We start from the raw sequence: 17,892 nt of genomic DNA, 5'->3' as shown, positions 1-17,892 counted from the left end.
ATTTCTATTATTTTTATTATTATTATTATTATTATTATTATTATTATTATTATTATTTCTATTATTATTATTATTATTATTATTATTATTATTATTATTTCTATTATTATTATTATTATTATTATTATTATTATTATTATTATTATTATTATTATTTCAGGCACCAAAAGTCGAGTGCACAAATGGGATCCATTACTCGTTTAATGGTTTAAAACTATAGTGATTATCATCTACGTTCACATATAAATACTCACAAACACGTATACATAGACATATACACACACACACACACACACATATATATATATATATATATATATATATATATATATATATATATATATATATATATATACCACAAATTATTCATGTATACAAACATAAACCAATCACAACTTGGTGAAAAATATAGTCATTATATTGTTAAACCGTGCAACGAGTACTTGATCCCGAGGTGCAAAACGACTTTATGAATGATATTAATAGCTATAAGTTGGTGAAAATATAGATAATCATGTATAATAGAGGTGTGAAAAAAACGAAACAGAAAAAACAACGTTTGGTGCCCGATTTTTCGAAAATAAGATATATCCGTAGCTAATCCGTAGCTAATTAGCTACGGACTAGCTACAGAATTCTAACGGAAAGCACACTTCGTAGCTAATTAGCTACGGATTAGCTACGGAATGTGCTTTCCGTTAGCGTAGCTAGTCCGTAGCTAATTAGCTACGGATTAGCTACGGATAATTCTTATTTTTGATTTTTCGGGCACCAAAAGTCGTTTTTTCCGCTTCGTTTTTTTAACACCTCTATTATACATGATTATCTCTATTTTCACAAACTTTTAGCTATTAATATCATTCATAAAGTCGTGTGCACATACGAGATCCATTACACGTTTAATGGTTTAAAACTCTAATGCTTATCATCTACATTCACATATAAATACTCACAAAAACGTATAAATACACATATACACATACATATATACCATAACTCATTCATGTATACAAACATAAATCCATCACAAGTTGGTGAAAGATATAGTCATTATATTGTTAAACCATTAAACGAGTACTTGATCCCGAAGGTGCGCAAGACTTTATGAATGATGTTAATAGCTAAAAGTTAGTGAAAATAGAGATAATTATGTATAATAAAGGTGTGAAAAAAAACGAAGCGGAAAAAACGACGTTTGGTGCCCGAAAAACTGAAAATAAAAATAATCCGTAGCTATTCTGTAGCTAATTAGCTACGGACTAGCTACGGAATTCTAACGGAAAGCACATTCCGTAGCTAATTCGTAGCTAATTAGTTACGGAATAGCTACGGAATGTCCTTTCCGTTAGAATTCTGTAGCTAGTCCGTAGCTAATTAGCTACGGATATATCTTATTTTCGAAAAATCGGGCACCAAACGTTGTTTTTTCTGTTTCGTTTTTTTCACACCTCTATTATACATGATTATCTATATTTTCACCAACTTATAGCTATTAATATCATTCATAAAGTCGTGTGAACATACGAGATCCATTATTCGTTTAATGGTTTAACACGCTTATGATCTACATTCACATATAAATACGCACAAACACGTATACACACACATACACGTACACATATGCCACAACTCTTTCATGTATGTAAATATACATATACAAAAATAAATTCATCACAATTTGGTGAAAAGTATAGTAATTACTTGTTAAAACTGTGAAACGAATACTTGATCCCGAAGGTGCACACGACTTTATGAATGATATTAATATCTATAAGTTGGTGAAAGTATAGATAATCATGTATAGTAGAGGTGTAAAAAAACGAACCGAAAAAAACGACATTTAGTACCCGAAAAATAGAAAATAAAAAAAAAATCCGTAGCTAATCTGTAGCTAATTAGCTACGGAGTTGCTACGGATTTTTGTTATTTTTGATTTTCCGGGCATTAAACATCGGTTTTTTCTCTTCGTTTTTTTCTCACCTCTATTATACACGATTATCTTTATTTTCAACAACTTATAGTCATTAATAGTGTTGATACAGTCGTTTGCACCTTCGAGATCCTTTATTCATTTAATGGTTTAATATTATATCCATAGCTATTCCGTAACCATTTTGTAGCTAATTAGCTACGGAATAGCTACGAGTTATCATCCGTAACTATTCCGTAGCTATTCCGAAGCTAATTAGCTACAGAATGGCTACGGAGTTGAATCCGTAGTGATTCCGTAGCTATTCCGTAGCTAATTAGCTACGGAATTGCGTCCGTAGTTATTCCGTAGCTATTCCTGTTACTAAATTAGGACGTCCCATTCTGTAGCTAATCCGTAGCCATTCCGTAGCTAATTAGCTACGGAAATTTTCCGTAGCCATTATTATATTCCATAAATGCCTAAATATTTTTTTGTCCCATATCTGGTATAAAAAGAAAATATGCAGATTCTATCAAAACGTGTGTCTAATTTTCCTATATGGCTTTTTTACAAAGTCGTCATAGTCTTCGTGTTATTCTTTGTCCAAAACATTTTCGTGTGCCAAAAAGTCATGTTTGATTTAGAGCTTCTAAAAACTAATATGTTTCTATGGAGCCTCAAGAAACCGTTGCAGCAATTCGTGAATTTTAATTCGTATCATCAATCATCGCGGGTGATAAATCAGACAATACATATATATATATATATATATATATATATATATATATATGGCTTTTAGTAAATTATTTTTTCACCCATTGAAAAAAGATTTCATATCATTGTTCCAACCAAATATAGCCCAATTGTCACCTGAAACACATCATCCCAACAACCTGCCTGCACGTGTCACAAAGTGTAAAGTTTATTTATATTTGAAAATAAAAAATTATACTTTCACGTTGTTATATAATAAAGAGATTAAAAAAAGTACCATGTTGCAAGACGTAACCGGTTGCTGCAGTGCCAAAGACACCAGCCAAAACTCCAGCATTATTTGATAAACCAAGCAACATTCCCGGTTAAACACCAAAATCATAATAATAACTAGAAGGATTTCCCCCGCGTTGCGGGGGTCGGAAGGTGTCATTTTTTGTGAAACTATAGTACGTAGGCCGAATTGGTAGCCACAGTAAAGTATGTTGCTATTCTTTGCAACCGAAAACCACAAGCTATATAAAGAATTGTAAGCATTAACGGAATTACTCAAGATGCAAGAGCACTTGGAAGTATATGCTGGTGTTTTGTAGTATATGCAAGTACTTTATTACTTTGAGACCTTTGTTGACAACAAAGCATAATACAAAAGAAAAATTTACAAACATGTGTACTTCACTTATCATTCAAATCTCAACTAACTTCATTTTTTTCATCTCCAATAATCATTCACAACACACAGATGACAATACCAAGTAACTAATCTTCAAGAATCTTAAAGCAAACAGGTTGGTTGAAAATTTGAATCAAATGCATATTTAATCATTTGATGATTCAATTTGCAATCAAAAATAAAATCTATTTTGTTTTGTGGCTCTGGGATCTGTTAAGTACCTCATGCATGTGCCATAAAGAAGCATCCCATACAACTCCATGCGTTCATATCGCCCAATACACATTCTGGTCCTACTTATGACCAGCCTTCTTTGGGAGTCTCGGTTTTTTCAGTTCCCATTCATTTGTGAAAATAGATAATAAAGAAAAACATACTTTTTGTCAATAAGCAGGTTATCAAAATAGCTTAATGCAAGAAAAAGCAATGTACTTCATTTAATTTTTTATAGCTCTCTACTTTCATTTGTTCCCATTGCGACGTCATGCCTGGAAAAATATAACCAAATATAGAATGGTCATCAAACTGTAATGAAATTTTCATTGATATGCTAAGAAAGAAAATTATAGGTAGAATATTATAATTGAGTAGACAGTCTAAAGTACAATGCTATAACAAAATTTAAAAAAAATGGAAGTAGAATGTTATGATTGTGTATATTAGTAAAAAAATGGAAAGTGTAATGACGCAAAACGTAGAAAATAAGGATGAAACATGAAGCAAACCTGATTGGTGTCAATTTTGCCAAAAACTTTAAATTTGTCAAAAACTTATAACTTTTCTAAATTTTAACATAACAAATTGTAGTATGGTCAAAGTGTATGTATTTTCTATTTTTATCCACTCATCCAAACACTACACCCAAATCAAACCAAAATCACCATTTATGGTTCAAGTTGCAGTTTAACCGAAGTGAATCATTTTTATACAAAATAAAATATTATCATCACATTTTTTAGTTTTTTTTAATCAAACAAAAAATGCATTTCGGTTAAACACTTGTATATAAATCTCTTCCTTTTTAGTTATTTCATATAATTTGTAGTGGTAAATGTATGAATTAGCAATGTACATTTATTTCTATTATAAATAATAAAAGTGGGAGGCTATAAAAAAATGAAAATATAAAAAATGAGAATTCAGGTCAGTTAAGGTGCTTAAAGTTAGAAGTAATTAGGTAATTGTACATTTGTCTAAATATTCATACCTGAGCCATGTCTTCTAATAAACCATTGCCAACTTTAAGGTCTGAAACGACATGAATAAGTAATTAGCAGCCAACACTTAACACTAATTTAAAGAAACAAATGATATTTGTTAATCTAAATTAAAATTATCGTCTCCTTACTTTTTTTGAAAATTATAAAGGTGGTTATCAGACAGAACTCGTAACATTTTTTTATCCCCAAAAGCAAATCTGGAAAAGACTTTTGTCCATGAAATTGATGACAGAGATAACAGTTTACAGTAACTACATGTAAAATAACCATTTCCAGATCAACATATAATAATGAACAATTAATAAGATTATAAACAAAAAATTAATTATTTCCATTTAAACCTCAAAAAGTTATTTAAACCTAAAACTCGAAATGAATTTGAAGTCGTTGTTTGAGGGATTTTATAGAAATTTCGGTTCCTACTTGAAGTATAATGAACATATCGCCCTTTTTAATAAATATTTACTATTTTTTATTTTTATTCTATAATATTATTGTATTTGTATAAGATAAAAGGACATCATGTGTTGATGTTGTCCCATCAAAAAGAAATTAAGCATTTGGAGGAAATCTAATATATTGATGCTTGCTTGGAAAATACATCATTAACCAATAAAGCTGATTAAGAAACAAAGGAATACTAATACACTAAAAAACTGGTTTTATATAAATGACCATCTTACCCTTACCAGATGTGAAATAGAAACTGGAATATTTATCTTTCTAGTAGTTTCCATGTTATCTAATACAAAACCCATGACTTCCTTAATCTGAATTCTTTATAATGTCAAGGGCTTAGGGAATGAATCATATCATCATATTCATCTCTTGCTGCATCAGATAGTTTTTCTTTCTAAGTGAGTTTCATGTTCAACTTTTTTAGCTTCACATACCTTGAAGAACCATATATCGAATGTTTTATAAGATGAAGACCTGAAAAGAAAACTCCATACAAAGTTGAAACAAATTATCTATTTTTTTAATTGTAATTTTATAATTTCAATTCATATACAAATATAGGCACTATGCTTCAGTTTTAACCCATAATAGCAATGTACCTTTGATTAAAAAGCAGCAACCATTTATCAGCATTCAAAAGTTGTCCGGAACCTGTGCACAAAGAAAAAAAATATTGGTATTTATAATGCATTAAAGATCTCACATTTTTATATTGAAAAGCAATAAATGTTTAAAAAGCTTAAATGTGAACTGGAGCAAATGTAAAAGTGATATAAAACTAATAATTGTTTGATAAAAAAAACTAAAAGTGACAAAAAGCTCACATTTATTTAATATAGTACCAAAACATCAATAAAATATCTGTAAATGACCATATACTTGTCTCCATCCCCCAACCTACAAAAAAAATTAGCTTAATTAACCATTTTCGTATAAAATAAAATAACCACACTCTAATAAATAAATATAAACAAATTTATAAAAAGTTAGTATTGAACAAATTAAATTGGTTGCCATCAAACCATATCATGTGGGTGTGGTTGCTAGTTCACCACCTATTGACAATGAGAACATTAAGAGTTGTAGTGAGGCTTCTTGTAATTCTAAGCGACTGATTTTCATGTGTTCACCACCTGTTGATTTAGTTTCACAGTTGTGAACCTTCAAATTGCAACCAAATACTGTAGAATAAAATGGAAAACTGAAACATAATTAGAGCTTTTTATCAAGTAATTATAAAACAAAACATTGATCTAATTAAATTAAATGAATATTAAAATCTAAACTATGGAATATATCCCCTTTTGTTGCTCTTGATGGCGCAGAGGAACAACTAAAGAATAAAAAAACATATAAGTCATACGATACCAAAAACCATTGGCAGCTGAAATTAGAAGAACCTAAAACACAAAAAAGCAATAATACATAAAAGAGACTATTTAAACGTACTTGTGGAGTTAAGAGAGACAACTGCTAATTCTTGGTTGGACTCCGGAGAGCCAAATATATATTTTCCTGCAAAATATAGTTCCCTATTCATAGGCAAATCGTTTCCAAAATAATCAAATGTAAAAGATTCAAAGAAGAATACATACCTCAAACCCATCAACCATCAAAGAAATTTGATATCAATTTCATGTCTCTTTTCTTCCGATTAGCCAAAGAAGGAAAACCAAACATATTAATTGTAAATGTTTACCTGAATCCATGTTGCCTCCGTTTTCCTTTTTCTTTTGCTCGACAGATGAGCACGCAAATATAAACCAAAGGCCTTTGGAAAATTATTAATCATGTCAGTAGCTTCATCTTCATCTGTAACAGCAAATATAAACCAAAGGACGAAAAGGAATAAAAGAAATCAATGCAATAGGTAGATGGAGAACAAAATGAACAATCACCTGAAAAAAATTGTCGATTGAGCATGTACAGTTTTCACTTCTTACAAATACATCAAAGCTTAGGGCATTCTTTGGTTGATACATGATTTCTACAATTGGAGGTGTGCAAAGCAAAATCGATCAGTATCGTAACTGGATTCGCAAGGAGATGCAGAATCGACAGGTTGCTCATACCGTAGAACTTGAAGTCAACGATTTTCAGAAGAAGAAGGCATGAGACGGTGGTGGTGGTGTTGCTGTTGCTGTTGTGCCGAGCGACCACCATCCAAGAAACACTATCTCTTGACCCAAATTCACCACCGAATTCGTATGTGGTGATCAGATTGTTCCCTGCCCTTTCCCACTCGACGAAATCGCCGGGAACGAAGCAACAGGAGCCATTGGAGCAGCTCCTGCCGCCACCCATAAGGAAGAGTTGATGGCGGTGGTTTGTAGAGACAGTGAGGGGGAAGAGTCGATGACGGTGGATAGAGAAAAATTTACCTGGAGCACCGATTAGGGGGAGAAACTGAATTGGGTATATTAGGCGGTGCGAAGGATGAAAACAAATGTCAGCGGGTTGTCTGAGAAGAGAACACGTATGCAGTCTTTTATCGGTTGAAGATAGAGCAGGTTAAGGTTAGTAGAGGAGGTGGAGGAATTATCGAGAACAGGAGGGGTCCAAAAGGTACTGTTCAATTGGGAATAAAACAATAGACAATTTTGAAAAAAAAAAAAAGACAACAACATGATAATAGAAGGGGAAGATTTGTCAAAAAGAAAGTAAATATACTGTAGCTAAGGAGCAAGAAATTTAATATATAGTATAATAATAATAATAATAATAATAATAATAATAATTGTTTTAATGGATTTATAAGTATTTAAGAAAGTGTTTAACAACATTTAAGAAAGGAGATGGTTATAGAATATCAAGGGGCAATGTCTTGATGATTTGAATATAAACTCAAAATGCAGGTCCAAGAAATCCAATTGATTGCATTACCTGATTTTTTTAATAATAATAAAAAAAGAAATAATAAAAAAACAATCAAGCAAAATATTAAATCTTGAATACCTTTCAAACTGTAGTCACAGACATCCCTTTGGTCAGAGGAGTGTCAACTATCCAGCCTCCAAGATTGGCCGAGAAAGCCATTATAAGCCATGTCAATACACAAAATAGCCCTGATTCTGTTAAATTGAACCCTAGGACCTTTACCATTTTTTTAACAAATTAAAAAAAAAAAAAAAGACATAATAATCCATATATACTTCTATGATTAAACATATCCATTAAAAGAGTAACCTGGTTATAATGGTTATAATAGGTAGGCATCCGTGTGAGGAGTATAAATGTGCCCTAGTTGTGACAAAAATGTGGGTCACCAAAATTGTCAAAGTCTACTCTTTACTAACATAAAATATTCATTTTAATTGGAAGCATAAAAAACATAAGCAACACAACCAAATAAACATGGCTTGGTTGATTCCTCCTAAAAAATAAAACTACCTGATCCTCTTTATATTTTTATAACTTAGTAAATGGAATTTAATAACAAATATCTCCTTGTAAAGGAAATAAAATGGAAAGAGTATTTGAACAATTTTTTGTGGCTACAATGTATTAACCTTGACATTATATTGATCATGGAGCAGAACTGGTAGAAACTTTCAACAAGCTTCCACCTTCGTCTTGATAGACAAAACTAAAATTAAAAAAAAATGCAGAACAGTTGAAAGCGTGAGATAAAAGTTTTCATGACTAAAAAATTAAAATAAAAATTTTGTCTATGAAGAACCATGTTACCTGAATAAGATTCTCAACACAAGATAAAGAGTATAGAAGTCCTATTTTGTATGTAGACATAAACTTGTCAGTGGTAAGAGAGATCAATCTCCATTTTTCTCATGATGACAGTTCAGGCATGTTCTCACCTTCAATGTTCACAGCTTCATCAACACACTTTGATCAAATCTATGTAAATAAATAAATAAAATATATATACAAGGTCAATAATGGAAATAACAAAAAAAAATTAGGTTTGTAAATAAGCAAACTATATACAACCTGAACCATAAGAAAGTATTACGAAACATTTCATTCACTGGATTCCACCTCAACAATCTTGCCAAATGATCTTCCTTCTCTGACCTAGTTATATGTAAGATTGTGATTTCAGTTGCTATTTTCTACAATTTAAAATCAAATATTATTTATTATATTTGTTGCTATTACAGAATACAAAAGTGTCCCAACTTCATGGATGTGGTTGACAATTCCCAAACTCCAAGTGGGAATAGTCATTTCCTAATCTAATATTTCCAAGTGTACCCATTAAGACGTTAAGATGCCAAAATAAAAACATAAAAATGTAAATAATCAACAAATTGTGTTCAATATATCAGTAAAATCAGCAAAAAGCAAAGGGCAAATACCAGAAAAGCCACTATATTTTCACGTGTTTTTGAGAAAGGCCCTATTATTTTTTTTTTGTTGGCTCTGGCCACAAATTGTATATAGAGTTACCATTCTAGTCCATTTAACGATTTTCATGGTTAACTTTGTTAATTTTTTTTTACAAAATTAGTCCTAAAAGTTTAAATTTGGTCCCGGTAGTTTGCAAAAATTTATAAAACATGTCCAAAACTCAGTTTTATGTTTTTTAACTTCTTTATTTTCATTTAGTTTTTATTTTTTAATCAAAGCTAAACTTGCTTTTATATTTTATATTTTTTTATATTTTTCATTCTTTTTTTCATTTTTTTGGTTTTTTTGTTTAACTTTTTTTTTTTTTTTGTGTTTTTTGTTTTTTATATTCACTTATTTGCCATATTTGTTTATATATTTTTTTCATTTTTTTCTTTTTAATCGTTTTTTCATTTTTTTTTAAAAAACCAAAAAAAACTCAAACACCAAAAATGCCCATAATTTTATTTTAGCAAAAATAAAGAAAAAACCAAAAAAAAATGAAAATAAAGAACACCCAAAAAAATGAAAAAAACGAAAAAAAATATAAAAAATATGAAAAATAAATGAATATAAAAAACAAAAAAAAAGTTAAAAATATATAAAAAAAAATGAAAAATAAAAAAATTATGGGCATTTTTGGTGTTTGAGTTTTTTTTGGTTTTTTAAAAAAATGAAAAAACGATTAAAAAGAAAAAAATGAAAAAAATATATAAACAAATATGGAAAATAAGTAAATATAAAAAACGAAAAACACAAAAAAAAAAAAAAAAAAAAAAAAAAAAAAAAAAAAAAACTTAAACAAAAAAAACCAAAAAAATGAAAAAAGAACGAAAAAAATAAAAGAATAAAAAATATAAAAGCAAGTTTAGCTTTGATTAAAAAATAAAAAATAAATGAAAATAAAGAAGTTAAAAAACATAAAACCGAGTTTCGGACACGTTTTGTAAATTTTTGCAAACTACGGGGACTAAATTTAAACTTTTAGGACTAATTTTGTAAAAAAATTAACAAAGTTAACCATGAAAATCGTTAAATGGGCTAGAATGGTAACTCTATATACAATTTGTGGCCAGAGCCAACCAAAAAAAATAATAGGGTTTTTCTCAAAAACACGTGAAAATATAGTGGCTTTTATGGTATTTGCCCAAAAGCAAAATAGCAGTAAAAAATAGATGATGAATTTGTATTACCTTACCGGGTCTTTTTCAATCTGCATCAAAAAATAGTTGAATCCAATTAGTGAACACTTCAATTAATCATAACCCATATTTAGTTAATTACTAAAACAACTTCAATCGATCAAAAAACAGGTGTTTTGCAATCAATTTGAAGGTCGTCTATTTTTTCTCTGTGATGAAAAAAGTCTCACTACACAATAAAGTTATTGAAAACGAATTTCTAATGTTTGTGTACAATATCAATCTGATCAAGTAATAAGAGAAGCGAAATAACACACCATAGCTTAAATCATGGAGAGCTTGTTCGGCGCAACACTGGTAACGTTAACGACACAGTGAATAGCAAGTTTAGATTTAAGATCCTTCAACTGAGCAAACAAATAAGGCTTGAATTTCCCCTCAAGTCATGAACTTTGATTCCACAAACCCACAGCCCAAAATTGAAGACAAACAAAAGAAACTCCTAAATATGGATTAAAGAATCTTGATGAATATAATGAGATTTGATTAAAGAAAAACCACGAAGGAATTCAAAGTAAGTTACTGATACACCTGATTGGAAGAGAGTGTATTGATACAATTGATTGTTGGGAAAATGGGGAGTTCAATTGTATACCTGATTGGAGGAGAGTGTATTGGGAAGCCCGACCAGTCTTCATTTTCTGCGAATACCAAGTGTGAACAGATCCATGGCTGGGATATCTTTAGCTCAAATCCAAAACCAGATATCAAAGGCCAACCACAATACCGCTGGCTGGAAACTTTCACTATAGACAAATCCCTTTTATGTATAATTTGAACGGGGCGAACGATTCGGAGTCGTGATGCGGTAGGGGTTTTGAGCGAAAACGTGTGGTGATGGTGCAGTTTTCACTGGTCGTTGCCAGAATCTTGTGGTGGGCCATCATTGAAGGAAACAACGAAGGCGGGTGACGGGTCCCGATTGGAAGACGAAGACAGCAACTGATCAACCAGCTAAAAAAAAAAAGCAAAGGCGATGGATGGAACTCGTTCTAACTCTGGTGAACTTAAAAGGAAGCGATTCTCAACCGATCTAGTAACAATTGGAATGTTGGAAGATATCTGCGATCTTGAAACCTTTTGATGGAAGCGAATTTGTGATGTTAAAATCAGATGGTTATGGATGACGGAATAATAGGGATGGAGAAGCAGTAGGCGGTCATAGGTGGCGATGCATACTAATATTTGGATGGGGAAAGAGAATAAAAATGTTATTTAATCGGAGAGGCGGTGAAAATATTCAGAAAGTCGCTAACATAAACATCAGATAAACATCAAATACAGTGAGACAAATCCAACCATCAACACGTGTTTAAAGAATGTACGTAATTTCATAATATGCCCACATATAAAAACCAAACCCAAACTACAACTAAACCTATAACGAAGGGACCATTTATGCCAGTCCCTTAGAAACTTTACTATTCCTAATCTTCACTTCTTTAATATATATATATATATATATATATATATATATATATATATATATATATATATATATATATATATATTATACATCTTTATATATATTAAAAGAGAAACCCGATTACATCATTTTCAACAATCAGGTCCATTGATTGTCTTCAATTTATAATTTTCCACCCTTAGATCAATTTAATGATGTCATCCTCACAATGTTAATATGATTTTTTAAATCCTTTCAGAATGTTGATTTAGGAAATAATTATTTTTTCGGATTTTGACATTTATGAATAAAATGTTAAGTAAGGAAATAATATCTTTAAATCATTCAAAATCATTGACCACTATAAAATTAAAAACCATCATTTAATCAAATCACATTAAATATGCATCTAATTCATCTATTTTTGACAATTATTTGAATTTAATATAAAATTAGGCCTCATATTTTCCAATTATGTCTTGAAAATAATTAATCAGCTCTCATTCCTTATTATCTTCACCAATATCCTTTAATTCCAATTTTTAGAAATACTAAATAATAGATAAACATATTGTCTCCAATTTAAAGTAGATTTTAAACGATTTTGTTTCTTATTGTCCGCGTTTTCAAAATTATAAATAATTGTCACATTTCTCATTTTCTCCATCACATATTTGTTCTTATATCAATGCACTACAGAAATTGAACAAAACAATACATCAACCTTCACATCAGTTTTATTACGAATCTTCAAGGTATCTCCTTCCCCGCATGAGCTTTTTAAGATGTGTATGTGTTGTGTTTCCCTTTGTTGGTACCTCTTATATGTGTTAACCAACTATTAGTAACTGTTCTTAGAGAAACCAACATAAAAAGATTTACAACTTCATAAAAATATTAACAAATTCATCTTTTTTATATAAAGCAAAGTGTCGAATTTCTACATCTGCACACATTTATATTGACTCTTATAGATAGGATCAGACATAAAATAAGTGAAATATAGAAAATCATAGGTACATGAATATATTCAGATTTCTATAAACATTTAGATTTCGTATAATCATTTGATATGTTATGAGATCCATAATGAATTTTCTTATCTAGCTCTTAAACCTGATATAGATCAAGAAAAAAATAACTAATCTGCATCATGCAAATTCAAATTAACATATGTATGTATTGTGTTTCTCTTTGTTGGTACCTCTTATATGTGTTAACTAACTATTTAGCAATGTCTCGACGAGTTCTCCTTCTTTACGAACCTCGAATGATCCTTCATCCGACTCGCCGTGTTGTATAAACAACTCGTCGAGTTCACCTTCAACTGTTGAACAAGTCCTGACCTTGACTCGCCGAGCTGTATGAACAACTCGTCGAGTTCATCTTCCATTGTTGAGAGATTGCCTTGGACTCGTCGAGTTCTATGAACTCCAGGTCTATGGATAAGTCCAATTCGTTGGGTCACTTCCCCGGACCCCTCAAAGACCATTCTATCACTCATTGGGTTCCTTTGAACTCTAATAGAAAAGGGAAGTCAAGCCATGGACTCGCCAAGTCCCAAGAACGACTCACCGAGTCGAGAATGACCAAGTCTCATTTCTCGATTTCTAATGTACAACACTTGTCTAAATGATAGATCAAGGCTCCTAAGATCGACCTATCACGTAAAGTTACGAACTTTACGTACATGCATGGGACTGTGAGCTAAAAAGACCATAAAAGAAGCTGTTAAGTTGCATGGGGCTTTCCATGGGTGCAAAGGCAGTCCCTTTTTGCCTTCTAACTCCTTAATGAGCCTGGATCTGAAGCCTTAACCCCCAACCATGCTTGTAATCATGGTTGGTCATCAAGAATGGCTTATAAAATCCCTAAATCTCCCAGAAAAGGGATCTAATACAAAAAGGAGCAAGGTGTCGACTTTATACCTTCCAAGGACTATAGATGATGCACAAGCTTGACTCTTCTGGTCTCCTATTGATTCATCTTGGTTTTTCCTTCCTTCTTATCACCACAAAGCACTAAAACCACCAAAAAGCCCTTAGATCTTTCACAACACAATTAGGGTTCAAAACGGAGTGTTCTAGGAGCATAAAGGGACGATGAAGGCTGTATAAGGTTGTTTAAATAGGATGAAAACCCTCATATTAGGTTTTTGCCTAGCCAGAGTCTACTCGTCGAGTCTTGCCGCCGACTCGACGAGTCCATCACTTAACCCTCGGGTCCAAACCGCTACTACTCGACGAGTTGGGCCATCAACTCGCCAAGTCTCAGTCCAATTTGCGAAAAGTACTTGAATGAAATACATACCAGGAAACGGGTGCACAATATCTATTTCTGTTTTTGATGTTGGGCCGAGATGTAGAATGAAGAGGAGAAAGGAGGGGTGGTTTAGGGCCTTGATTTCTTGATTTCGATATTATTGGCCCAAGTAAAAAATTCTCGGCCCATTAAAGTAAAAGGAATGGAGTTTATGACCCATTAGGGCAAATTAATTCATTTATGGCCCAATAAGACCCATTAGGGTTAGAATTAATCATTCTATGCCCAAATCGCCCAAAATGTTATAGCTTTGGATTTTCCTAGACCCAAACCTACATTGAAAAGAATTATATAAGTAGAATTTTAACATCAAAAATTAAAGTTTTAAAATATGAAAACACTAACTTTTTCCCTTTTCGACTGATGAGGGGCAACGAAGACTCCTGAAAATCACTCGCATTCGAGTCGTGGCCGCCCGTAACACCTCTAGAGGTGGAGCCATGCGGCGTCGGTGGCGTGTTCGGTGGCCGTGGCGTGTGCGTGGTCTGTGGCGACCGAAAGGTTGTCTGTGCATCTGCACCCTCAAAATAGTACTCCTCAAATCCATCACGACCACCCGGCCTCAAACCCGTTTGTGGGGATTGGGTTTGACATCAACCAACTTGTTTTTGTTGACTATTACACCGTCTTTGTTATCAAACCAAATACAATTAAACAGTACAACAGTCGACGGTCCGCTGCTATAATACTCAATCTCTAAGATCTCTTGCAATATGCCGTAGTAGTCTGACTCTTGTTCGGCATTATACGTCTCCCCTCTAACACATACTCCAAAGTTTTTTGTCGCACGACCCTCGCCGTATTGTTGAGTGTGGAACTTATAACCATTTACAAAATACCCATTATGAAAATAAGCATGTATCGATGGTTTCGTAGCTATAACTTCTAAGTGTCTAGCACTTCCATCGGGTGTCTTATACATTATCTACATTGAAAACATACACACATTGTGTTGGTTAACGATGCATTAATAATAATCAATACGATTGAACTAGTTCTACTTACTCTGTCCTCAAACCATTCACCAAAGTATTTATCTCTTAAATCAGAAACTGATTCATTTGGATTCGTTCTTATGACCATTTCATCAAACTCGATGATGTAAGGGTTAACTTCTTTACAATTAAGTAATATGTAAGTGTGCGCCTTGTGAAGGACTTTATCACTTAAGGGTTTTCGTTTTCCACTTTTTTCATATAATCTTCTTGATGGGACGACAAAGATGCTAAATGGAGCTCCACCACTCGAAAACCTGTGACTTTGTGGTGCAAAATTCCGTGCTTCTCGATTACGGCGTGTCTCAATCGTCGGGTCAAAATATAACGAACAATAGGTAGCGAGTTCATTCACTAGATGTTTATTGACTATTGAACCCTCAACTCGTGCTTTGTTCCTGATTCGTCTTTTAATTATGCCCAGTTTCCTATATTATAATGTATGGACGATGTGTTAGGAATACCAGAAATAACTTTAAAAATACTATATATAGTATTAAAACAGGGAAATTACCTCTCGTATTGGTACATCCATCTGTAATGTACCGGACCACCAACAATAGCTTCATCAGCTAAATGTATGACCAGGTGTTCCATGGAATCAAAGAAGCTAGGAGGGTATATTTGCTCCAACTTGCACATGGTCTGAACAATACAACGTTTCATATCGAACAAGTCCTGAAGATGCAACGTTTTCGAGCACAATACTCGAAAGTACATGGATATCTCTGATACGGCCTCATATATCTTTGTTGGAACAAAACCTCTTATAGCTAGGGGAAGCAACCGTTGCGTAAACACATGATAGTCATGGATTTTGAAACCATAAAAACTGTAATCTTTGGTGTTTACACAATTACCTATATTTGATGCATATCCGTCAGGAAATTTTAGTTCTTTCAACCAATCACATACTTTTTTAACTTGTTCCTTTGTCAATGTGTACTTTCCAGGGTTCTTCCTAGGCTTCCTATTGTTGTCCCTAATGGGGTTTAGTATAGGTCGGTCACATAGCATCTCAATATCCTCTCTTGCCTTCATATTGTCTTTGGACTTTGGGGTACCCATCGAAATATGAAACATATTTTCAAAAAAATTCTTCTCAACATGCATCAAATCGAGGTTGTGTCGGATCAACAGGTGACGCCAATATGGAAGCTCCCAAAAGATGCTCTTCTTTACCCAGTTATGTGTAATACCAAAACCTTTTGGTTTTATATAATTTGGACCATAGGGAGTACCGTTGTATACAGTGGGAAAATGTTGGATTTTCTCCCAAATATATTCTCTGGTTGGGTATGGAACAGGCACTTCATGACCCTTCACTTTCTTGCCTTTTAAGAAATTAACTGCATCATTTCAGAATACGTGTCTTTCGGGTAGATGTTTTCTATGACAGTCAAACCAACATGATTTTTGTCCGTTGGAAAGTCGAAATGATTCTGTTTGGTGCATGCAATATGGACAAGCTAAATTACCATGAGTGCTCCATCCGGACAATATTGCATAAGCAGGGAAGTCACTAACTGTCCATAGAAGTACAACCTTCATCTGAAAATTGGTCTTTCGATGAGCGTCATAAGTTTCAATGCCATCTGTGAACAACATCTTCAACTCGTCCACCAAAGGTTGTAAAAAAATATCCAAATTCTGTCCGGGACTCTTCTTCCCAGGAATAATCAATGGAAGTTGTATGTATTGATGTTTAAAAGCCAACCAAGGGGGTAGGTTGTAAACAGTGAGAAACACTGGCCAACACGAATAGGGAGTCGTGTTTGAATTATTAGGACTAAACCCATCAGTGCACAACCCGAGACGTATGTTGCGCTTCTCATTTGCAAAATCAGGAAATTTTCTGTCAAAATGATTCCATGCTTCACCTTCACTGGGATGTATCATCTTTTCTGGATCTACTAAATGATCTGCATGCCAAGTTAAATATTTGGCCGTCTTCCTTGAATAGAAGAGCCTTTGGAGTCTCGGTCCAATCGGCATGTAAGTCATGACCAAATTAGGAACCTTTCTCCCTTTGGCTTTGTATCTATTTTCTCCACATACTGCACAATGATCCAAATCAGCAAACTGGCCCCTGAATAGCATGCAATGGTTTATACATACATGAATCCGTTCTAAAGGCAATTTTAGTGGCTTCAACATTTTCTTGGTCTCGTAGAAGCTATTAGGAAGCTTCTCGCCAGTTGGTAGAATGTCTTTAACAATTGAAAGAAGTGTATCAAATGACGTGTCTGAAACATTAGATTGGGATTTCCAATCCAATAATCTAGTGGTGGCAGAGAGTGTGGAAGTTTTTGTACACCCGTCCCATAAAGGCTCACTCGCTTGTTTCAAAACTTTATAAAAATTTTGGGCTTCAAGATTTGGATGTTGTGGTGTTTGTTGATAATACGAAGCCTCAGGTTGGTGCATGCTATCGATAACCATCTCCTCGTATCTATGATAATCACTAAAATCGTTATTAATGTGTTGAACTGTTTCAATATTCGAACTTGGACCCACGTGTTGAGGTGAAATTGGGTTTGAACATTGACCTATCTCTAGTGTTGGATATTCTTCTCCATGTAAATACCATTATGTATAACCATTCATGAAGCCTCGGTTAACAAGATGGCTAAAAACTAATTC

General features: G+C 32.8%; 1 protein-coding gene and 2 long non-coding RNA genes across 19 annotated transcripts; all 3 read right to left on the bottom strand.

Moving 5' to 3' along the window:
* Positions 1-1,915: 1,915 nt before the first annotated feature.
* Positions 1,916-7,593, bottom strand: LOC111895273 (uncharacterized). Of its 17 annotated transcripts, none has more exons than XR_008226257.1 (11): positions 7,051-7,593; positions 6,877-6,965; positions 6,678-6,790; positions 6,428-6,493; positions 6,001-6,311; positions 5,803-5,875; positions 5,578-5,629; positions 4,648-5,452; positions 4,507-4,547; positions 2,904-3,787; positions 1,916-2,809 (listed from the first exon to the last, which is right to left on the bottom strand). It is a non-coding gene; the product is annotated as an uncharacterized LOC111895273 (long non-coding RNA). The 17 variants fall into 17 exon arrangements; XR_008226248.1 differs by having other exon boundaries at positions 1,919-2,809; positions 6,574-6,790; positions 7,051-7,592; XR_008226256.1 differs by having other exon boundaries at positions 1,919-2,809; positions 6,001-6,159; positions 7,051-7,592.
* A 1,289-nt stretch (positions 7,594-8,882) lies between these two features.
* On the bottom strand, positions 8,883-11,692 carry LOC128128662 (uncharacterized). Its single transcript, XR_008226664.1, has 4 exons — positions 11,123-11,692; positions 10,785-10,969; positions 10,519-10,538; positions 8,883-9,010 (listed from the first exon to the last, which is right to left on the bottom strand). It is a non-coding gene; the product is annotated as an uncharacterized LOC128128662 (long non-coding RNA).
* Positions 11,693-14,816: 3,124 nt separating this feature from the next.
* Positions 14,817-17,691, bottom strand: LOC111889087 (uncharacterized). The gene is made up of 4 exons (XM_052767758.1): positions 16,728-17,691; positions 15,764-16,598; positions 15,260-15,677; positions 14,817-15,179 (listed from the first exon to the last, which is right to left on the bottom strand). The coding sequence occupies exons 1-4, from the start codon at positions 17,689-17,691 to the stop codon at positions 14,817-14,819; spliced, it is 2,580 nt and encodes an 859-aa protein (XP_052623718.1).
* Positions 17,692-17,892: the final 201 nt, after the last annotated feature.

Source organism: Lactuca sativa, chromosome 9, assembly GCF_002870075.4.
Source record: "Lactuca sativa cultivar Salinas chromosome 9, Lsat_Salinas_v11, whole genome shotgun sequence".
Lineage (NCBI taxonomy): Eukaryota > Viridiplantae > Streptophyta > Magnoliopsida > Asterales > Asteraceae > Lactuca > Lactuca sativa.
The sequence above is the reverse complement of the archived record's forward strand: the minus strand, read 5'-3'. Positions and strand labels throughout refer to the sequence as shown.